Raw genomic sequence first — 25226 nt, forward strand, 5'->3', positions numbered from 1 at the left:
TTCGGTGAATGTTTAGTAACCCGAAGTGGCAAATCATGATCTACAACAAAACTAGAAAGGCGTATTTCACTGGCCTTAATTGTGTGATGTAATTCTGAGTTGCAACTAATTAATGACATATTGCTAAGTTTAGGCTGCCTTTGTTGAACACCACATTCAGTTACATGCTTCTTACCGCTCACGTACTTTAATATACCACTTTTCCCAGGAGTAATTATTAGATTACAATCACAAGTACAGCATTAGGCGTTATAAGGACCTTTCTTGCTGCTTCTGAGCCAACCACTAAACACTGTTACTTTTTCCCATGTTGTTGTTGTTGTTGTTGTCTTCAGTCCTGAGACTGGTTTGATGCAGCTCTCCATGCTACTCTATCCTGTGCAAGCTGCTTCATCTCCCAGTACCTACTGCAACCTACATCCTTCTGAATCTGCTTAGTGTATTCATCTCTCGGTCTCCCTCTACGATTTTTACCCTCCACGCTGCCCTCCAATGCTAAATTTGTGATCCCTTGATGCCTCCTTCTAGTCAAGTTGTGCCACAAACTTCTCTTCTCCCCAATCCTATTCAATACCTCCTCATTAGTTACGTGATCTATCCACCTTATCTTCAGTATTCTTCTGTAGCACCACATTTCGAAAGCTTCTATTCTCTTCTTGTCCAAACTATTTATCGTCCATGTTTCACTTCCATACATGGCTACACTCCAAACAAATACTTTCAGAAACGACTTCCTGATACATAAATCTATATTCGATGTTAACAAATTTCTCTTCTTCAGAAACGCTTTCCTTGCCATTGCCAGTCTACATTTTATATCCTCTCTACTTCGACCATCATCAGTTATTTTACTTCCTAAATAGCAAAACTCCTTTACTACTTTAAGTGTCTCATTTCCTAATCTAATTCCCTCAGCATCACCCGATTTAATTTGACTACATTCCATTATCCTCGTTTTGCTTTTGTTAATGTTCATCTTATATCCTCCTTTCAAGACACTGTCCATTCCGTTCAACTGCTCTTCCAAGTCCTTTGCCGTCTCTGACAGAATTACAATGTCATCGGCGCACCTCAAAGTTTTTACTTCGTCTCCATGAATTTTAATACCTACTCCAAATTTTTCTTTTGTTTCCTTTACTGCTTGCTCAATATACAGATTGAATAACATCGGGGAGAGGCTACAACCCTGTCTCACTCCTTTCCCAACCACTGCTTCCCTTTCATGCCCCTCGACTCTTATGACTGCCATCTGGTTTCTGTACAAATTATAAATAGCCTTTCGCTCCCTGTATTTTACCCCTGCCACCTTTAGAATTTGAAAAAGAGTATTCCAGTCAACATTGTCAAAAGCTTTCTCTAAGTCTACAAATGCTAGAAACGTAGGTTTGCCTTTTCTTAATCTTTCTTCTAAGATATGTCGTAAGGTCAGTATTGCCTCACGTGTTCCAACATTTCGACGGAATCCAAACTGATCCTCCCCGAGGTCTGCATCTACCAGTTTTTCCATTCGTCTGTAAAGAATTCGCGTTAGTATTTTGCAGCCGTGGCTTATTAAACTGATAGTTCGGTAATTTTCACATCTGTCAGCACCTGCTTTCTTTGGGATTGGAATTATTATATTCTTCTTGAAGTCTGAGGGTATTTCGCCTGTCTCATACATCTTGCTCACCAGATGGAAGAGTGTAGTCAGGACTGGCTCTCCCAAGGCCGTCAGTAGTTCTAATGGAATGTTGTCTACTCCGGGGGCCTTGTTTCGACTCAGGTCTTTCAGTGCTCTGTCAAACTCTTCACGCAGTATCGTATCTCCCATTTCGTCTTCATCTACATCCTCTTCCATTTCCATAATATTGTCCTCAAGTACATCACCCTTGTATAAACCTTCTATATACTCCTTCCACCTTTCTGCCTTCCCTTCTTTGCTTAGAACTGGGCTGCCATCTGAGCTCTTGATATTCATACACTTGGTTCTCTTCTCTCCAAAGGTCTCTTTGATTTTCCTGTAGGCAGTATCTATCTTACCCCTAGTGAGATAAGTTTCTACATCCTTACATTTGTCCTCTAGCCATCCCTGCTTAGCCATTTTGCACTTCCTGTCGATCTCATTTTTGAGACGTTTGTATTCCTTTTTGCCTGCTTCATTTACTGCATTTTTATATTTTCTCCTTTCATCAATTAAATTCAATATTTCTTCTGTTACCCAAGGATTTCTAGCAGCCCTCGTCTTTGTACCTACTTTATCCTCTGCTGCCTTCACTACTACATCCCTCAGAGCTACCCATTCTTCTTCTACTGTATTTCTTTCCCCTATTCCTGTCAATTGTTCCCCTATGCTCTCCCTGAAACTCTGTACAACCTCTGGTTCTTTCAGTTTATCCAGGTCCCAACTACTTAATTTCCCACATTTTTGCAGTTTCTTCAGTTTTAATCTACAGGTCATAACCAATAGATTGTGGTCAGAGTCCACATCTGCCCCTGGAAATGTCTTACAACTTAAAACCTGGTTCCTAAATCTCTGTCTTACCATTATATAATCTATCTGATACCTTTTAGTATCTCCAGGGTTCTTCCACGTATACAACCTTCTTTCATGATTTTTAAACCAAGTGTTAGCTATGATTAAGCTGTGCTCTGTGCAAAATTCTACTAGGCGGCTTCCTCTTTCATTTCTTAGCCCCAATCCATATTCACCTACTATGTTTCCTTCTCTCCCTTTTCCTACACTCGAATTCCAGTCACCCATTACTATTAAATTTTCGTCTCCCTTCACTATCTGAATAATTTCTTTTATTTCATCATACATTTCTTCAATTTCTTCATCATCTGCAGAGCTAGTTGGCATATAAACTTGTACTACTGTAGTAGGTGTGGGCTTCGTATCTATCTTGGCCACAATAATGCGTTCACTATGCTGTTTGTAGTAGCTTACCCGCATTCCTATTTTCCTATTCATTATTAAACCTACTCCTGCATTACCCCTATTTGATTGTGTGTTTATAACCCTGTAGTCACCTGACCAGAAGTCTTGTTCCTCCTGCCACCGAACTTCGCTAATTCCCACTATATCTAACTTTAACCTATCCATTTCCCTTTTTAAATTTTCTAACCTACCTGCCCGATTAAGGGATCTGACATTCCACGCTCCGATCCGTAGAACGCCAGTTTTCTTTCTCCTGATAACGACGTCCTCCTGAGTAGTCCCCGCCCGGAGATCCGAATGGGGGACTATTTTACCTCCGGAGTATTTTACCCAAGAGGATGCCATCATCATTTAAACATACAGTAAAGCTGCATGTCCTCGGGAAGAATTACGGCTGTAGTTTCCCCTTGCTTTCAGCCGTTCGCAGTACCAGCACAGCAAGGCCGTTTTGGTTAATGTTGCAAGGCCAGATCAGTCAATCATCCAGACTGTTGCCCCTGCAACTACTGAAAAGGCTGCTGCCCCTTTTCAGGAACCACACGTTTGTCTGGCATCTCAACAGATACCCCTCCGTTGTGGTTGCACCTACGGTACGGCCATCTGTATCGCTGAGGCACGCAAGCCTCCCCACCAACGGCAAGGTCCATGGTTCATGGGGGGGAGGACTTTTTCCCATTGGGGATTATATTTCGTAGCATATTTTATCGTTTGGGGCGCCGCCAACACAGATTCAGTAACAGACTTCAAACGCATATCTAAACAAGCACAGCACTGCACTACTTTGCACAAGCTGATGGTGTCATCTGGTGGCACAGCTAGGAACTGCCCAATGCCTTGCACGCGCTTTGTTGCTCGTATGCTCCTTTGTTGAATCGGCGTAACTTTGAAAACATCAGCTGGCTTCGCCGGCATTTGAGTCCATATACAGCAGTAATTAACGTAATGTCTCATTGTGGATGGAATTGATAGGTATGCGTCATGTAGCAGCATATACTATCGATGAAGGAAGATTGGAAAATTTCGGAAGATTTACTCAAAATATCAGGAAAATCACAAAAATTTTGGACGATTTACATAAAATTCCGTATTTTGTGGAATAATCAAAAAATCGGAAGATCTTCCGAAGATTCGGAGGACGTGGCAACACTGTTAACGATGACGTAACTTTCTTTCCTGAGCCCACTGATGGGACCTAACCCAATTATCTGTGGCCTGAAAAATACAGCATGTAATAACGCAATGAGTAGGTGTAATTATCTTTAGCGTCAAAGAGGCCTAACTTATGGCCACATAAGTTGAAGGAGACGAGATGATCTGGTACTGGATCGTTTCGTTCTCACTCTTAGTGTCCTGCAAAGATACTCAAAGCTACAAGTTCTCACATCTAGAGGAGCTTATGTAATAGCAATCGCTGAGACTCACAGCAGGCGTCTCGCTACTGACAAGCACCTCAGCCAGACCTAACGCATTTACTACACATAAACTGGCTACTGGCAAGTATCGGTTCGTGACACGAAACCCGTTCCATTCTGAGTTGTGTTCTGTTCTAAACCTAACGGCGCCTTGTAACGTCTCTGTCTGCAGTGACAGATACTGTACACTTCCAGGGACATCGAACTCGTCGAAACGTATTTGCGTAAGAGCTCATGTTAGGGAACGAGCCTGTTGCGTGCTGCTGAGCTCTCCGTCTGTCCCAGCTGCTAAATTATTCCGCATGTGACCCTTAAGATGTTGTGGGCAGCCGTGGCGTGAAAAGCTGTGGCGGTGGGGCCCACCGAGATGGAGGTGCAGTATATAAGCCCTGGACGCCGTATCTTTCGTCACTGTGCGCCTACCGTTGACACAAGAGCCCCACCATCATGGTCCCACAGGTAAGCGTACCTGTCTGTACTGCAGTCGCCAAACCATATTCATTTTTGAAGTATAGTTCCATACTTAACAATCATATACAACCGTTCGCTGGATGAAAGATCGGTACCCAAAGACTGGAAAGTTACGCGGGTCTCACCAATATTCAAGAAAGCTAGTAGGGGTAATCCACTAAATTATAGGCCCGTATCATTAACGTTGGTATGCAACAGGACTGTGGAACACATATTGTGTTCGAACATTATGAATTATCTCTAAGAGAACGGTCTATTGACACACAGTCAATAGGGATTTAGAAAACATCGTTCTTGTGAAACAAAACTAGCTCTTTATTCACGCGAAATGTTGAGTGCTAATGACAAGGAATTGCAAACTGATTACGCTTTTCTAGATTTCCAGAAGGCTTTTGACACTGTGGCACACGAGCGGCTTGTAGTGGAATTGTGTGCTTATGGAATATCGTCTCAGTTATGTGACTAGATTCGTGATTCCCTGTCAGAGAGGTCACAGCTCGTACCAAATGACGGCAAGTCGTCAAGTGACTTCTGACGTTCCCCAAAGTAGTGACATAGGCAATTTGCTGTTCCTTAGCTATATAGAGGATTTAGGAGACAATCTGTTCAGCCGACTTAGGTTGTTTGCAGATGATGCTGTTGTTTATCGATTATTAAAGTCATCAGAAGATCAAAAGAAACTGCAAAAAGATATCTGTATGCTGCAAAACTTTGCAATTGGCCCTAAATAACGAAAAGTGTGAGGTCGTCTACACGAGTGACAAAGGAAATTCGTTAAACTTCGGTTACACAATAAATCAGTCAAATCTAAAGGCCGTAAATTCAACGAAATACCTAGGAATTACAGTCACGAATAACTTAGAATGGAAGGAAAACATAGAAAATGTTGTGGGGAATGCTAACCAAAGACTGCGTTTTATTGACAGGGCACTTAGAAAATGGAAGAGAACTACTAAAGATACTACCTACACTACGGTAGTCATTCGTCTTTTAGAATACTGCTGCGCGGTGTGGGACCCTTGCCGTATAGGACTGACGGAGTACATCGAGAAAGTTCAAATAAGGGCAGAACGTTTGGTATTATCGTGAAATAGGGGAGAGAGGGTCGCTGAAATGGTAAAATATTTTGGGTGGACATCATTAATACAAATGCGTCTTTCGTTGCGGCTGGATCTTCTCAAGAAATTTCAATCACCAACTCTCTCCTCTGAATGCGAAAATATTTTGTTGACGCCGACCTGCATAAGAAGAAACGATCATCATAATAAAATGAGGGAAAGTAGAGTGGGTACCGAAATATATAGGTGTTCGCTTTTTCTGCGGGCTGTATGAGACTGAAATATTAGAGGATTATTGTGCCTCTGCCAGGCACTTAAATGTGGTTTGCACAGAATCCTAGTAGATGTAGATGTATTCACTATTTTGTTAAACCTTGTTTTCTAATCAATCGATGACATGTCAAAAGTTCTATTATCACCGCCGTGAAAGCGTTTGTATTTGTATGGAGGAAACGCAGGATGTGCGACTCTGAAGTCCGTACATCTAGGTTCGATCATCCACTACATGGTCCCATTTAGGGGCAGCAGACATAAAACGGTCGAAGAATAGTGGTTTTAGGGTTATTGTGAGGGGGGGCGGGGGGTAGGGGAAGGAATAATGCCATGGCAAGGGCCGTGGGAAAAAAGCAAGCCCGTAGACAGTCTGGATGACTACCAAGCCTGCTGCCAACAGTGATAGTCCATACATGGTACAAGGGTGTAAGGACGTGTTAGAAGCGGACATGTTACAGTTATTAATGACCTCCCGGCGGGGTCAGGGATTTTCTCTGCCTCGTGATGGCTGGGTGTTGTGTGATGTCCTTAGGTTAGTTAGGTTTAAGTAGTTCTAAGTTCTAGGGGACTTATGACAACAGTAGTTAAGTCCCATAGTGCTCAGAGACATTTGAACAATTTTTTTTAATGACCGATGATATCTCTCGTGCCAGCGTCAGCGTACCTGTAACATGCCAAAGTCAAGATCATACAGCCAGTTTTGATCGCAAAATCGGACGCTCGGTGTTGAATGTCGTGCGGTTTTTGTTTGAGTTTAAGTGTGACGGGCTCCCCTGACGATGCTACTTTGCGGGCTGTATGAACGCAGCTAGCTATGCGAGTCTGATCTGCTGTGATGCAGGGGCTCGCCGATATCGCGTTGTCTGAGTGTTTACTTTAAGCGTGCCATAGATAGGTGAGTGTCCCTAAGAAAAAGTGTTTTTTGGAGATTATGCTTCCACTTCCGGTTGTGATGGTAGATTCCCACACTTAGGATGAAGGGGTTGTTCTGGTATCTCGTATCTCTGAACAGTCGTTTGGATAGTTTCCTGGAAAATCTCCGCGAGGCTGTCGACACGGTACAACATTGTGCATATCAGCTGTTCGTGTTTACCGTGGAACATTCCTTATGACTCGTAGAGGTTTGCGTTGTATGACCACAGGCGGCGGACACGTAATGAAGCTGCATAATCCGACAGGCGCAGCGTATGTCATTATTGTTCTAATATCAGTGTCAGTACTGTAAATTTTGACTTTAGGGTTTCCACACGTATCTGAAAAACGAATAGTTTTTAGTGAATAGGGAAAGAAAAAATTATCAGCAGTGAAGTTACTAGATCTAAAATTATATTGTAGGCGAAGAAAGCGAACGGCCACGGAGTTCAACAAGCTCGAGCATGGATAAAATAACACCAAAACTAAGTGCTAGTACGTTGTATGAAGGGTATAATACAGATCAGGAAAACAGAACATAAGATCAAAATAGTTGTATGCACTGCTGAGAGAAACACATTTTTGGCAACCCTTTTACATCTACACCTACATGACTACTCTGCAAATCACATTTAAGTGCTTGGCAGAAGGTTCATCGAACCACAATCATACTATCTCTCTACTATTCCACTCCCTAACAGCGCGCGGGAAAAACGAACACCTAAACCTTTCTGTTAGAGCTCTGATTTCTCTTCTTTTATTTTGATGATCATTCCTACCTATATAGGTTGGGCTCAACAAAATATTTTCGCATTCGGAAGAGAAAGTTGGTGACTGAAATTTCATAAAAAGATCTCGCCGCGACGAAAAACGTCTTTGCTGTAATGACTTCCATCCCAATTCGCGTATCATATCTGCCACACTCTCTCCCCTGTTACGCGATAATACAAAACGAGCTCTGCAGTCCGGAGCCGCGGGGCTGCTACGGTCGCAGGTTCGAATCCTGTCTCGGGCATGGGTGTGTGTAATGCCCTTAGGTTAGTTAGGTTTAAGTAGTTCTAAGTTCTAGGGGACTTATGACGTAAGATGTTGAGTCCCATAGTGCTCAGAGCCATTTGAACCAAAACGAGCTGCCCTTTTTTGCTCCCTTTCGATGTCCTCCGTCAAGCCCACCTGGTAAGGATCCCACACCGCGCAGCAATATTCTAACAGAGGACGAACAAGTGTAGTGTAAGCTGTCTCTTTAGTGGACTTGTTGCATCTTCTAAGTGTCCTGCCAATGAAACGCTACCTTTGGCTCGCCTTCCCCACAATATTATCTATGTGGTCTTTCCAACTGAAGTTGTTCGTAATTTTAACACCCAGGTACTTAGTTGAATTGACAGCCTTGAGAATTGTACTATTTATCGAGTAATCGAATTCCAACGGATTTCTTTTGGAACTCAAGTGGATCACCTCACACTTTTCTTTACTTAGCGTCAACTGCCACCTGCCACACCATACAGCAATCTTTTCTAAATCGCTTTGCAACTGATACTGGTCTTCGGATGACCTTACTAGACGGTAAATTACAGCGTCATCTGCGAACAACCTAAGAGAACTGCTCAGATTGTCACCCAGGTCATTTATATAGATCAGGAACAGCAGAGGTCCCAGGACGCTTTCCTGGGGAACACCTGATATCACTTCAGTTTTACTCGATGATTTGCCGTCTATTACTACGAACTGCGACCTTCCTGACAGGAAATCTTGAATCCAGTCGCACAGCTGAGACGATACCCCATAGGCCCGCAGCTTGATTAGAAGTCGCTTGTGAGGAACGGTGTCAAAAGCTTTCCGGAAATCTAGAAATACGGAATCAACTTAAGATCCCCTGCCGATAGCGACCATTATTTCGTGCGAATAAAGAATTAGCTGCGTTGCACAAGAGCGATGTTTTTTGAAGCCATGCTGATTACGTATCAATAGATCGTTCCCTTCGAGGTGATTCATAATGTTTGAATACAGTATATGCTCCAAAACCCTACTGCAAACCGACGTCAATGATATAGGTCTGTAGTTAGATGGATTACTCCTACTACCCTTCTTAAACACTGGTGCAACCTGCGCAATGTTCCAATCTGTAGGTACAGATCTATCGGTGAGCGAGCGGTTGTATATGAGTGCTAAGTAGGGAGCTATTGTATTAGCGTAATCTGAAAGGAACCTAATCGGTATACAGTCTGGACCTGAAGACTTGCCGGTATCAAGCGATTTGAGTTGCTTCGCAACCCCTAAGGTATCTACTTCTAAGAAACTCATGCTAGCAGATGTTCGTGTTTCAAATTCTGGAATATTCCATTCGTCTTCCCTGGTGAAGGAATTTCGGAAAACTGCGTTCAATAACTCCGCTTTAGCGGCACAGTCGTCGGTAACAGTACCATTGGCACTGCGCAGCGAAGGTATTGACTGCGTCTTGCCGCTTGTGTACTTTACATACGACCAGAATTTCTTCGGATTTTCTACCAAATTTCGAGACAATGTTTCGTTCTGGAACCTATTAAAGGCATCTAGCATTGACGTCCGTGCCAAATTTGGCGCGTCTGTAAATTTTAGCCAATCTTCGGGATTTCGAGTTCTTCTGAACTTCGCATGCTTTTTCCGTTGCCTCTGCAACAGCGTTCGGACCTGTTTTGTGTACCACGGGGGATCCGTTCCATCTCTTACCAATTTATGAGGTATAAATCTCTCAATTGCTGTTGCTACTATATCTTTGAATTTGAGCCACATCTCGTCTACATTTGCATAGTCAGTTCGGAAGGAATGGAGATTGTCTTTTAGGAAGGCTTCTAGTGACAATTTGTCCGCTTTTTTGAATAAAATTATTTTGCGTTTGTTTCTGATGGATTTGGAAGAAACGGTATTGAACCTAGCTACAACGACCTTGTGATCACTAATTCCTGTATCAGTCACCATGCTCTCTATCAGCTCTGGATTGTTTGTGGCTAAGAGGGTTCGTGGACTAACTGCTCGAAATAATTTTCGGAGAAAGCATTTTGGACAATCTCGAAAGATGTTTTCTGCCTACCACCGGTTTTGAACAAGTATTTTTGCCAACATATCGAGGGAAGGTTGAAGTCCCCACCAACTATAACCGTATGAGTGGGGTATTTATTTACTACGAGACTCAAACTTTCTCTGAACTGTTCCGCAACTGTATCATCGGAGTCTGGAGGTCGGTAGAAGGAGCCAATTATTAACTTAGTTCGGCTGTTAAGTATAACCTCCACCTATACCAATTCGCACGGAGTATCTACTTCGACTTCACTACAAGATAAACCACTACTGACAGACACAAACACTCCACCACCAATTCTGCCTAATCTATCTTTCCTGAACACCTCCTGAGACTTCTTAAAAATTTCTGCAGAACTTATTTCAGGCTTTAGCCAGCTTTCTCTACCTATAACGATATCAGCTTCTGTGCTTTCTATTAGCGCTTGAAGCTCAGGGACGTTTCCAGCACAACTACAACAAATTACAACTACAATTCCGACTGTTCCTTGATCCAAGCACATCCTGTATTTTCCTTGCACCCTTTGACATTGCAGCCCACCCCGTACTTTCCCGAGGCCTTCTAACCTAAAAAAATCGCCCAGTCCACGCCACACAGCCTCCGCTACCCGTGTAGCCGCCAGCTGAGTGTAGTGAACTCCTGACCTTTTCAGCGGAACCCGAAACCCCACCACCCTATGGCGCAGCCAACACGGTCGCAAAACCGTCTGAGCCTCTGATTCAGACCCTCCACCCGGCTCTGCACCAAAGGTCAGCAGTCGGTTCTGTCAACGATGCCGCAGATGGTGAGCTCTGCCTTCATCTCGTAGGCAGCCTTCACCAAATCAGATAGCCGCTAGAATCCAGAGAGAATTTCCTCAGATCCAAAGCGACACACGTCATTAGTGCCGACATGTGCCACCACCTGCAGCTGGCTGCACCCTGTGCTCTTCATGGCATCCGGAAGGACCCTTTCCACATCAGGAATGACTCCTTCCGGAATGTACACGGAGCGCACACTGGATTTCTTCCCCTCCTTAGCCGCCATATCCCTAAGGGGCCCCATTACGCGCCTAACATTGAGCTCCCAACTACCAATAAGCCCACCCTCTGCGATTGCCCGGACCTTGAAGGCTGAGAATGGTCCTCTGAAACAGGGCAGGCAGCTGCATGTGGCTCAGCCAGAGACAGTGCCTGAAACCTGTTTGTCATACGCACCGGGGAGGCTTTCTGATCAGCCTCCGGGGTCGTCTTTCGCTGCCTGCCACGCCTTGGAACGACCTCCCAATCAACCACAGGCGAGGGCTCAGCCCCACTGCAGGCAGCAACTGGGGCAACTACAGGGGCAGACCGGTCTGGGGACAGACGGGACGAGGTTGACATCCCCGTGATACCCGAGTCCGGCTCCCCACAGTAGTGCCCATTGGCAACAGCCTCAAGCTGCGCGACCGAAGTCAGCGCCGCTTGCAGCTGTGAGCGAAGGGATGCCAACTCAGCCCTCATCCGAACACAGCAATCGCAGTCCCTGTCAATTCTAATCGATGTTGAACAACAGTTACTGAAACACGAGTCCGTGCCTAGATAACGCAAGAGAAACACGCAAAGAATGTATCAACTAACCTGTACAAATGCCTAACGACTGCGCTACAATCTGCCTGAATTTACGATTACAGTAACTAAAACTCGAAATTACACCTCCTATACGAAACTCACACGCAATTTAAGTAATAATCTTCCAAGTAAACACTAAAGAACTATGCTACAAGTCTCAAATACCACAATACGCCCGAAATATATGAATTAAACAATGCAAGTACCCAAAAACACGCAAAGAAATTAAGAATTAAACTATGTAACAAATAAGTAAGCTAGGGGTATACGACTTGCTGCTGCAGCTGCTTACCCAACGGCGGCAGGGAACACACTGGCTGTGACCAACCGACACTGGCCGTTCTAAACAAAAACGGAAGACAGACGACTACACGAATTTACACTATTCAGGTACTAAAACGCGATGCTACAACTCTCAAATACTATAATACGCCAGAAATATATGAATTAAACAATGCAAGTACCCAAAAACACGCAAAGAAATTAAGAATTAAACTATGTAACAAATAAGTAAGCTAGGAGTATACGACTTGCTGCTGCAGCTGCTTATCCAACGGCGGCAGGGAACAGTGAGTCGTTAGCAATAGCAAAGGATTCCTTTGCAAACAATGAACCAAGGACCTCACACTTGTGTAAACACCGGCAATTGTGATACACTCCGATCATGAAGATGGCATGCTGTGCAGGGTGGAGGAAAACAGCCTCATAATGAGGTCAGTGCACGATAGAAGCTACAGGTCAGAAAAGTGTCGTTCCCAATATGTTGCCGTAAAACGACAGCCACCTTCGAGCGCGCGTGATTGTGGGCGTTTAAAGTAACTTGCTTCAGCCAGCGCATTTACTGATTAAATTTGCTGAAAGTAATGGATTAAGCAGACAAGTCAAAGCTAGGTTCAAAAGATCCTGTAATTCCTCTTCACTTTGACTTAGGACAGCAGTGTATCAGTGAATCTCATCATTGATACCCTGTCACCCGGAATTGTAATCCCATTCTTCAACCTTTATTCTATTTCGGTCATTGCTTCGTAGATATACAGATGAAACAGTAGGGGTGAAAGACTGGGATGGTAATGGCATTGAAAGAGAGGATGACAGGCGTAAAGCTGAAATACTAAACACCTTTTTTCAAAGCTGTTTCACAGAGGAAGACTGCACTGTAGTTCCTACTCTAAATTCTCGCACGAACAAAAAAATGGCTGACATCGAAATAAGTGTACAAGAATAGAAAAGCAACTGAAATCACTCAACAGAGGAAAGTCCACTGGACCAGACGGGATGCCAGTTCGATTCTACACAGAGTGCGCGAAAGAACTTGCCCCCCTTCTAACAGCCGTGTCTCTAGAGGAACGGAATGGTCCAAATGATTGGAAAAGAGCATAGGTAGTCCCAGTCTTCAAGAAGGGTCGTCGAGCAGATGCGCAAAACTATAGACCTATATCTCTGACATCGATCTGTTGTAGAATTTTAGAACATGTTTTTTGCTCGAGTATCATGTCATTTCTGGAAACCTAGAATCTACTCAGTAGGAATCAACATGGATTCCGGAAACAGTGATCGTGTGAGACCCAACTCGCTTTATTTGTTCATGAGGCCCAGAAAATTTTAGATACCGGCTCCCAGGTAGATGCTATTTTCCTTGACTTCCAGAAGGCGTTCGATACAGTTCCGCACTGTCGCCTGATAAACAAAGTAAGAGCCTATGGAATATCAGACCAGCTGTGTGGCTGGATTGAAGACTTTTTAGCAAACAGAACACAGCATGTTGTTCTCAATGGAGAGACGCCTACAGATATTAAAGTAACCTCTGGCGTGCCACAGGGGAGTGTCATTGGACCATTGCTTTTCACAATATATATAAATGACCTAGTAGACAGCGTCGGAAGTTCCATGCGGCTTTTCGCAGATGATCCTGTAGTATACAGAGAAGTTGCAGCATTAGAAAATTGCAGCGAAATGCAGGAAGATGCGCAGCGGATAGGCACTTGGTGCAGAGAGTGGCAACTGGCCCTTAACATAGACAAATGTAATGTATTGCGAATACATAGAAAGTTGCAGTTACTTCTGCAAAATATCTGGGAGTATGCGTGCGGAACGATTTGAAGTGAAATGTGTTGTTGTTGTTGTGGTCTTCAGTCCTGAGACTGGTTTGATGCAGCTCTCCATGCTACTCTATCCTGCGCAGACTTCTTCATCTCCCAGTACTTACTGCAACCTACATCCTTCTCAATCTGCTTAGTGTATTCATCTCCTGGTCTCCCTCTACGATTTTTACCCTACACGCTACCCTCCAACGCTAAATTTGTGATCTCCTGATGCCTCAGAACATGTCCTACCAACCGGTCCCTTCTTGTTGTCAAGTTGTGCCACAAATTCCTCTTCTCACCAATCTTATTCAAGACCTACCCATCTAATCTTCAGCATTCTTCTGTAGCACCACGTTTCGAAAGCTTCTATTCTCTTCTTGTCCAAACTATTTATCGTCCATGTTTCACTTCCATACATGGCTACACTCCATACAAATACTTTCAGAAACGAGTTCCTGACACTTAAATCTATACTCGATGTTAACGAATTTCTATTCTTTAGAAACGCTTTCCTTGCCATTGCCAGTCTACATTTTATATCCTCTCTACTTCGACCATCATCAGTTATTTTTTTCCCCAAATATCAAAACTCCTTTACTACTTTAAGTGTCTCATTTCCTAATCTAATTCCCTCAGCATCACCCCACTTAATTCGACTACATTCCACTGTCCACGTTTTGCTTTTGTTGATGTTTATCTTATATCCTCCTTTCATGACACTTTCCATTCCGTTCAACTGCTCTTCCAAGTCCTTTGCTGTCTCTGACAGAGGGGAATGATCATATAAAATTATATATGATCATATAAATTAAATGCTGGTAAGGCGGGTGCCAGGTTGAGATTCATTGGGAGAGTCCTTAGAAAATGTAGTCTAGCAACAAAGGAGGTGGCTTACAAAACACTCGTTAGAACTATAGTTGAGTACTGCTCATCAATGTGGGATCCGTACCAGGTCCGGTTGACAGAGGAGATAGAGAAGATCCAAAGAAGAGCGGCAGTTTCGTCACAGGGTTATTTGGTAAGCGTGATAGCGTTATGTAGATGTTTAGCAAACTCAAGTGGCAGACTCTGCAAGAGAGGCGCTCTGCATCGCGGTGTAGCTTGCTGTCCAGGTTTCGAGAGGGTGCGTTTCTGGATGAGGTATCGAACATATTGCTTCGCCCTACTTATACCTCCCGAGGAGATCACGAATGTAAAATTAGAGAGATTCGAGCGTGCATGGAGGCTTTCCGGCAGTCGCTCTTCCCGCGAATCATACGCGACTGGAACAGGAAAGGGAGGTAATGACAGTGGCACGTAAAGTGCCCTCCGCCACACACCGCTGAGTGGCTTGCGGAGTATAAATGTAGATGTAAATGTAGATGTAGACTGTATCCCTCTTTTACAGCCTTTCTAATCCGAGCATTTCGTTCTTATTATTTCCTCTTGGCTTTTGCAAATATTATTTGTCACTTGTCTTTCCCCCTAACTTACTACTAATTCTCTCAGAATTTAAAACATTTTGCATCGTTTCACATTCTCGAACGATTTTTGTATGCCTACAAATCCTATGAGCGTGTCTTTTTTTTTAGTCGTGCTTCCATTGTCAAACGGAAAGTTAGAAGTGCCTCTCTGACGCCTTAACCTTTCCTAAAGCCAAAGAGATCGCCGTCTAATAGATCCTCAGTTTTCTTTTCCAGAAGTACAGAAGTGTACATTATTCTTGCCAGCAGCTTGGATCCATGAAGTGTTAAGCGAATTGTAAGAGAGTTTTCGTACCTATCTGCCAGTGTGTGAGTGGTCTTTATACGTTGACGTAGCACATAGGCAGTGGTCACATCAACGTGATTGGATCACGTAAATTTGGTGGTTTTGCATTACCCCACTGCGCTCACTAGGAGGAGACGCCAAGTGTCTGAAACTGATTTTACAGAAAAACGCTCAATGGAAGATGGGTCAAAATAAGCGAACACGCGTCTTAGCTTATCCATAATACTCGATCGTTTCTGAGAAAACGAGGGTCAAAGTTTTCGAGATCCTTGATATGCCTTCTAGCAAGTGAGTCGCTCAGCCGAACAGGTGGCACAGTGGTCAGCGTCGCGGCTTCACACTTATGTGCTCCGTGTTCGAAGCCCGATTATTATTATTTCTTTTCATTTTTGTTTTTCATTTACCTACCCATGTCCATAGAAGACTAATACACGAAATTTTTCTGATCTATACTGAAATAGCGTTGCCCTTATTCGTCTGCCAATTATATGATGAATGAATTAAAAAGAATACAGACAGAAAATGAGTGGAAGGTTTATTTGAAATTGTTTTAATTGTTTTTGGTGGAATTCTTGTGGTGTATCTTGATTCATAATCAATAGCAACTGTCAGATTTCTGTAAAGTGGTCCGTTATGCGTGTTTCCCCGCTGATATTGCCAAGGAGTAAAATCTTCAGCAGTGTTAACGCCACTTGTTTGCCGAGTAAGATCCGTTCGAAGAACTGTCGATGTGGGAAATCTACCTTTTCGTGATGCGCTCATTGTTCGGAATTTTTGTGTTTCGAACGTTTTTACGCTCGGTGTTATCCAAGGGAATGAACCATATCATCCTGAAGAATAAACATAAGAATACATTATAATAATTAAGAACTGATTTTACAAAGTATAAGAACACGATAATTTAAAAAGATTTTAACCCCTGAAAATACCATAACACATATATTATATAATGAATGGATAACAGTTATTGTGAAACTCAGTTGTAATTTTACAAACAATACGAGTATAACACCCTTGTATCCCCGAACATGATAAGAAACATCCGTGTTATAACATTCTACATGAGGAGATAAATGTAAAATTAAAATAAAATAAATAAAAACGATAATCAGTTTCCGTACACAGGACGCGAAAGTTAGACATCGCCATGTTAGCAACCAGTTGGGCTGCGCTTGTCGAGCGCTAAAAAGAAAAATTTGACTGGCATTTTCTCAGAAGCGATCGAGTATCTACGGATAAGCCGAGACATGTGTTCCCGTATTATGACTTCTCTTCCACTGAGCGAAGTTTCTGGGAAATCGGGTTATGGCACTTGCCGTGTTTCCCTTATAAGACTCCAGTCACTAGGAGGGAACTGACACCACGAATCCTGTTTATCCTGTCCATAAACCCGTAAGGGTACGAGGGGGTGGAGATCTCTTCTGAACAGCACGTTGCAAGGCATCCCAGACATGCTCAATAATGTTCACGTCTGGGGAGTTTGGTGGGTATCGGAAGTGTTTAAACTCATAAGAGTGTTCCTGGAGTCACTCTGTAGCAATTCTGGACGTATGGGTCGTCGCATCGTCCTGCTGGAATTGCCAAAGTCCTTCGTAATGCACAATATACATGAACGGATGCAGGTGATCAGACAGGGTGCTTACGTACGTGTCACCTGTCAGAGACGTATGTAGACGTGTCAGAGATCTCAGATCACTCCAGCTGCACATGCCCCAAACCATTACTGAGCCTCCATCAGCTTGGACAGTCCCCTGCTGACATGCACGGTCCATGCATTCATGAGGCTGTCTCCATACCCGTACACGTCCATCCGCTCGATACAACTGAAATGAGACTCGTCCGACCAGGAAACATATCTCCAGTGATCAACAGTCCTATGTCGATGTTGACGGGCCCAGGCGTGGCGTCAAGCCTCGTGTCGTGTAATGATCAAAGATACAAGTACAAGACTTCTGCTCCAACCGCCCATATCGATGATGTTTCGTTGGATGTTTCGGATGCCGAGACTTGTCGATGGCCCAGCACTGAAATCTGCGGCAAGCTGCGGAGGGGTTGCACTTCCGTCACTTTGAACCATTCTTTCAGGATTTTTTCCGGCCCCAGCGATGTTGGAGATTTGATGTTTTAGCGGATTCCTGATGTGCACGATACACAGGTGAAATGGTCGTACGAGAAAATTCCTACATCATCGCTACCTCGGAGATGCTGTGTTCCACCGCTTGTGAGCCCACTATAACCCCACGTTCAAACTTACTTAAATCTTGATAACCTACCGTTGTAGCAGCATCAGCCGAACTAACAACTGCCCCAGAAACTTGTTGTCTTATGTAGTTGTTGCCAAATCTTGATAACCTGCCATTGTAGCAGCAGCACCCGAACTAACAACTGCCCCAGAAACTTGTTGTCCTATGTAGGTGTTGCCAAGCGCAGCGCCGTATTCTGCCTGTTTATATATCTCTGTATTGAATACGCGTGCCTGTACCAGTGTCTTTGGCACTGCAGTGTAATGTTGTTGTTGTTGTGGTCTACAGTTCAGAGACGGGTTTGATGCAGCTCTCCATGCTACTCTATCCTGCGCAAGTTCTCCGTCTCCCAGTTCCCACTGCAGCCTACGTTCTTCTGAATATGCTTAGTGTATAATTCATCTCTTGGTCTCCCTCTACGATTTTTACTCTCCATGCTGCTCTCCATTACTAAATAGGTGATCCCTTGAAGCCTCATAGCATGTCCTGCCATCCGATCCCTTCTGCTAGTCAAGTTGTACCACAAATTCCTCTTCTCCCCACTTCTATTCAGTACCTCATCATTAGTTACGTGATCTTCCCATCTAATCTTCAATATTCTTCTGTAGCACCACATTTCCAAAGCTTCTATTCCCCTCTTGTCTAAACTATTTATCATCCATGTTTCACTTCCATATATGGCTACACTCCATACAAATACTTTCAGGAAAGACTTCCTGACACTTAAATCTATACTCGGTGTTAACAATTTTCTTTTCTTCAGAAACGCTTTCCTTGCCAAAGCCAGTCCACATTTTATAACCTCTCTACTTCGACCATCATCAGTTACTTTGCTTCCAAAAAGCAAAACTCATCTACTACTTTATGTGTCTTATTTCCTAATCTAATTCCCTCAGCAACACCTGATTTAATTCGACCTCACTGCCTTTGTTAATGTACATTTTATATCCTCCTTTCAAGACACTATCCATTCCGTTCAACTGCTCTTCCAGATCCTCTGCCGTCCTTGACAGAATTACAATGTTATTGGCAAACCTCAGTTTTTATTTCTCCTCCATGGGCTTTAGTTCCTACTCAGAATTTTTCTTTTGTTTCCTTTACTGCTTGCAGATTGAATAATATCGGGGATAGGCTACAACGCTGTCTCACGCCCTTCCCAACCACTGCACCCTTTCATGGCCGTCGACTCTTAAAACTGCCATCTGTTTTCTGTACAAATTGTAAATAGCCTGTCGCTCCCTGTATTTGATCCTTGCCACCTACAGAGTGTGAAAGAGAGTATTCCACTCAATATTGTCAAAATCTCTACAAATCCTAGAAAAGTAGGTTTACCTTTCCTTAATCTGTCTTCTAACATAATTCGCAGGGTCAGTTTTGTCTCAGGTGTTGCATAATTTCTACGTAATCCAAACTGATCTTCACCGAGGGCGGCTTTTATCAGTCTTTCTATTCGTCTGTAAGGAATTCGTGTTAGTATTTTGCAGCTGTGACTTATTAAACTGATAGTTCGGAAATTTTCACACCTGTCAACGCCTGCTTTCTTTGGGATTTGAATTATTATATTCTTCTTGAAGTCTAAGGGTATTTCGCTAGTCTCATACATCTTGCTCACCAGATGGTAGAGTTTTGTCAGGGCTGCTTGTCCCAAGGCTATCAGTAGTTCTAATGGAATGTTGTCAATTCCCGAGGCCTTGTTTCGACTTACGTCTTTCAGTGCTCTATCAAGCTCTTCACGCAGTATCATATCACGCATTTCATCTTCATCTACGTCCTCTTCCATTTGCATTATATTGCTCTCAAGTAAATCGCTCTTGTATAGACACTCTATATATTCCTTCCACCTTTCTGACTTCCCTGCTTTGCTTATAACTGATTTTCCTTCTGAGCTCTTGATATTCATGCAAGTGGTTCTCTTTTCTCCAAAGGTCTCTTTAATTTTCCTGTAGGCAGTATCTGTCTTACCACTCGTGAGATAAGCCTGTACATCCTTACATTTGTCCTCTAGCCATCCCTGCTTAGCTATTTTGCACTTCCTGTCGATCTCATTTTTGAGACGTTTGTATTCCTTTTTGCCCTCTTCATTTACTGCATTTTCATATTTTCTCCTTTCACGAATTAAATTCAGTTTCTCTTCTGTTACCTAAGGATTTGTAGTAGCCCTCGTCCTCTGCTGCCTTCAATATTTCATCTTCCAAAGCTGCCCATTTCTCTTCTTCTACTATACTTCTTTCTCCAGTTCTTGTCAATCGTTTCCTAATGCTCTCTCTGAAACTCTCTAAAACCTCTGGTCTTTGTTTATCCAGGTCCCATCTCCTCAAATTCCTACCTTTTTGCAGTTTCTTCAGTTTTAATCTTCAGTTCATAACCAGTAGATTGTGGCCAGAATCCACATCTGTCTCTGTAAATGTCCTGCAATTTAATACCTGGTTCCGAAATATCTTTCTAACCATTATTTAATCTATCTTAAACCTTCCAGTGTCTCTAGGCCTCTTCCACGTTAACAACCTTCATTCATTATTCTTAAAGCAAGTGTTAACTATGATTAAGTTAGTCTCTGTGTAAAATTCTACTAGGTGGCTTTATCTTTCATTCATTACTCCTATTCAGTATTCACCTACTACTTTTCGTTCTCTTCCGTTTCCTTCTATCGAATTCCAGTCCCTCATGTGTATAAAATTTTTGTCTTCCTTCTCTATCTGAATAATTTCTTTTATTTCATCATACATTTCTTCGGTCTCTTCGTCATCTGCGGAGTTAGTTGGCATAGAAACTTGTACTACTGTTTTAGGTGTGGGATTCGGTCTATCTTGGCTACAATAATGCGTTCACTATATTGTTTGTGGTAGCTTATCTGCGCACCTACATTTTTATTCATTATTAAAGCTACTCATGCGGTACCCGTATTTGATTTTGTACTTAAAACCCTGTACTCACCTGACGTGAAGTCCTACTCCTCCTGCCACCGAACTTCACTAATTCCCACTACATCCAACTTTTAACCATCCACTTCCTTTTTTAAATTTTCTAACCTACCTGCCCGATTAAGGGATCTGACATTCCACGCTCCGATCCGTATACTGCCAGTTTTCTTTCTCCTGGTGGCGTCGTCCTCCTGAGTAGTCCCCACCCGGAGATCCGAATGAGGGACTATTTTACCTCCAGAATATTTTACCCAAGAGGACGCCATCATCATTTAACCATACAGTAAAGCTGCATGCCCTCGGAAATAATTGCGGCTGTAGTTTCCCATGGCTTTCAGCCGTTCGCAGTACCAGCAGAGCAAGGTCGTTTTGGTTAGTGGTACAAGGCCAGATCAGTCAATCATCCAGAATATTGCCCTTGCAACTACTGAAAACGCTGCTGCCCCTTTTCGGGAACCACACGTTTGTCTGGCCTCTCAACAGATACCCCTCCGTTGTGGTTGCACCTACGGTACGGCCTTCTGTATCGCTGAGGCACGCAAGCCTCCCCACCAACGGCAAGGTACATGGTTCATGGGGGATTTTCAGTGTAATATGTCTTTCAAAAGCTTTGATAGCTGATTGCCGTCTCTCTTATGTAACAATATAATTGGTTTATAGGTGGACTACACCAGGCAGGTCAGAAGATCCCTGAGAGGGGTGTGGCAAGTTCCGGGTAAAAGAGTCCTTCCGTTCCCTCTTCACCGAACTGCGAATGCCCATGGTCTGTGTTACCGGCCGTCCTAAAATTATTTCCATACCATTAGACTTCATTTTCAGCCATGCAGTGTTTCGCTGTTGGCCGTTTCTGACCTTGTATCTTATTTTTCTTCTTTTGATATTCAGCACAAACGTCAAGAGAAAAATTGCAAAGGAATGTGGATTCAGATGTAACACACCCATTGTAAGGAAGAACGGGAAGAATAAACCTTACCATTGGTGATGTATTACCTGAGTGTCTACGTGAAGAAGAAGCAGCTATTGATATAAACGAATTAAAAAATTGAATGGCCGTGTTCCGACAGTATCAGAATGCTTAAATAGTGTGGCGATTAATGTGTTTAGCCTTATCAGGTGTGTCACAACTACAATGTTGCCACAGCTGCATATACGAAAATATTTTCAGAGCTCCGGAGCACGTCACAATACACACCCGACGGACTTATGTACTCGTGAGGCACGCATTCTTCTCAGCAGTCTAATCCATGTAAACAACTCTCACTATGTTTTAAACATCCATTACAAAAAAATGTGTCTGAGTGTGGAATCAAAGCTCTAAGATTCGATCCTCTATTAATACTAGGGTTTTGACTGCTTGAAAGGAATAAGTTTCCTTCGTCAAATGTTATTCATTTTCATTGCATTTATTTTTTTGCACACCAAATTTGAACTGTGTAACCATTCTCACGTAAAATGTTTAACCAGTTACGTATATATGTGTTTTGGGCTAAAGTGATTTTCATTTGCAGTCTACGGTTGGCCAGGCTTGAAAGCTGTAGCCGTGATAATATGTTTAGTATAAGCAGTAACACACAGCCACGCCTTTTTACTATTCAAAATTTATCAATTGTAAATGGCGCGATTGCGTGCTACTGTTTATACTGCACATAATACCAAGGCTGCAGTTTTCAAGCACGGCCAACAACGGACTGACCATGAAAATGACTGTAACCCAAAACGAGTGTACTTAACAGGCTAAAAATTTTATTTCAGAATGCTTACAGAGCCGAAATGTCGCAGTACTTGAAATAAACATGGATTTGAAATGAGTACCAATCGATGCAGGAAAGTTATTGATCTCAAGAAGTTTAACATGGCTGTGGAGCCTATTGCAACTAAATTATTTTTATCGGCCTCATATCACTTCTTTCACGTCTGGAAATCTCTGATACAGCCGACTGGCCTCTAATAGGACAGTGCCTAGCGAAGCACTACGTTGTTCAAACCAAGCTTTGGGTTGACGACAGCGTCATCTATAAACAAAAAAATCATGAAAAGCAGTGTTTAGCAGCAAGGCGGACGGAAAAAACATATATAACGTGATATTCCTTTAAACGAGAGAGGTAGGAATTGGCAGAGTTGTTGACAAGCCACCTTCTTCCTCTGCAGGTGTTAGTTTTGTTGGCCGCGGCGGCTGCGACGCACGCCGGCTACCTGTCAGCGCCTGCCTTTGCCACCACCTACGCTGCTCCCTCGATCGCCGCCGCCCCGCTGGCATTCGCCGCCCCCTCCATCCGCGCGGCGCCAGTGGCCATCGCCGCTGCCGCCCCCGCCGTGGTCGCTGCGGAGTACGACCCACACCCGGAGTACAGCTTCAACTACAGTGTGAACGACGCCATCACCGGTGACTCCAAGGCCCAGCACGAGAGCCGCAGTGGAGACGTCGTCCAGGGCAGCTACAGCCTGGCCGAACCCGACGGCTCCACCCGCACCGTCGACTACTCTGCCGATCCCGTCAACGGCTTCAACGCCGTCGTGCACAAGGAAGCCGGCGTCCACCCCGCTGTCGCTGCTGCCGGCCCCGTCGTCGTGGCCGCCCCCTCGCTGTCCTACGGTGCCAACTTGGGCTACGGCTACGCCAGGGCTGCCTACGCCGCCCCCGCCATCGTCGCCGCCCCTGTAGCTGTACCCGCACTGGCGTACAGCGGCTACGGGTACGGCCGTCTGATATACGGCAAAGCCCTTCTGGGTTGAGTGCTTCGTAGCATATACCAAAGTCATTCCCTTACCTCTCATTAACCTTAACCATTCACGTTGGCATCCAGATGTAAGTCTTCTACAAAAAGTGCTTGTGGTCAATGTATTGCTAATTTTTGTACATAAATAAAGGCCTTGTAACCATTACGTTTCCTGTTTCATTCCCGTTGTCTGATAGTTCATGTTCGGCTGTTAGTGGTACAGTCGTCTCGCTCTATAGCCAACAGGTTTAAAATACACCGAATCGAAATGATACAGTGTAACTGGTGAGATATATACTTATTTTTTAAAAAAATAAAATTATAATTTTGGTTTATGGTAATTGCACGCTAAATGTGTTTTGTTTTGTATTTTACACGTATTTACATATCTATATACGAGTGTGTACTGAAAAGTAATGCCTCTGAATTTTTTATGTAAAAACTCTTAAATCCTCTTAAATAAAACAAGAGTCAATAACATTCTGCATCTTTATCCTTAATGTTTGCACACTTGCCTCCAGAGGGCTGCAAATTGTAGCGTGGCAGGCACGTAACGTATGTCGGCGCGTGTCAAACACCGTGTTGTAATCCAAATTCTGACTGAGGACAACGTACCCCCAGTTGAAATCCATAGAAGAATGAAAGCTGTGTAAGGAGATGTCTATATCGACTTTGGTAATGTATGACATTGGGTTGCTGGTACTTGTAGTGAAAGAAGCGAAGGTGCTAACTAAACGTGGGTGACAGAGCTCGGACTGCACGCTCGCTTACGGCAATCGGCGAGAATCATCGGAATCGGGTTCATGAAACCATCAGAGGAGACCATCGGATAACGCAGACACAGTTCTCAGGTAAGTGTGGCATATCACAAGAGCCCGTACAAGCCATCATTGCAGAACTGTGTTACAGAAAACTTTGTACATTCCTGACACGAAATAGAGGATACTGGACATATTTCAACAATTTCTTTTGCGTTTTGAATGTTGGAGTGATGGATTACGTAAAATATTCCTACAGGTCATGAAAGCTGAGTTCATCATTTTGACATCGAAAATAAGAAAGTTGGACGGTGTTCCGTCGCAAATGGTCACCAATGCCAAAAATGTTGAAGAACATGCCATCAGCAGACAAAGTGATGTTCAGAGTGTTCTGGGATATTCAAGGTGTGTTGCATTTTGAATTCGTACCTAAAGGCACAACCATAAACTATACACCGTAATGCGAGACCCTCAGAAAACGGAAAGTCTTAAAGAACACCTTCGCGGACTTCTCTTTGCTGGTGATGAAGCAGCGCAAGCATAGATGAAGTTGTGGCTCCGTCAACGTTATCAACAAACTGGACTCTCGTTGAGAAACGTGTTTGTCACCAGGGTGACTATGTTAAGAAATAAAGATGTGATAAAAAGAATAAAGATGTAGAACGTTAATAAGGCATATTTTGTTTAGAAACACACATGTTTCACATGACAGACGGAGGTTTTACTTTTCAGGACACCTACATATGCTGAAAAAGAAATAGATGGCGAACCATTGAGGAAATCTTAAAGAGACGTATTGCACATTCATTGAAAGTTGAAGAACGTACAGTGAGAAGTGTAATTAGAAGATTGAAGGTTAGACGTTCCTTAGGCTCGTGGGTTGTGGTTATAGTTAAAGAGATAATCAATTGAAGACAGCCGGCCGCGGTGGTCTCGCGGTTACGGCGCTCTGTCCGGAACCGCGTGACTGCTACGGTCCCAGGTTCTAATCCTGCATCGGGCATGGATGTGTGTGATGTCCTTAGGTTAGTTAGGTTTAAGTAGTTCTAAGTTCTAGGGGACTGATG

At 43.5% G+C, this 25226-nt stretch overlaps 1 protein-coding gene across 1 annotated transcript; it reads left to right on the forward strand.

Moving 5' to 3' along the window:
* Window positions 1-4748: 4748 nt before the first annotated feature.
* LOC126336336 (larval cuticle protein A2B-like) lies at window positions 4749-23567 on the forward strand. Its single transcript, XM_049999901.1, has 2 exons — window positions 4749-4788; window positions 22833-23567. The coding sequence occupies exons 1-2, from the start codon at window positions 4777-4779 to the stop codon at window positions 23415-23417; spliced, it is 597 nt and encodes a 198-aa protein (XP_049855858.1). The 5' UTR covers window positions 4749-4776; the 3' UTR covers window positions 23418-23567.
* The last annotated feature ends 1659 nt before the right edge of the window (window positions 23568-25226 follow it).

Source organism: Schistocerca gregaria, chromosome 2 (genome assembly GCF_023897955.1).
Source record: "Schistocerca gregaria isolate iqSchGreg1 chromosome 2, iqSchGreg1.2, whole genome shotgun sequence".
NCBI classification, from domain to species: domain Eukaryota; kingdom Metazoa; phylum Arthropoda; class Insecta; order Orthoptera; family Acrididae; genus Schistocerca; species Schistocerca gregaria.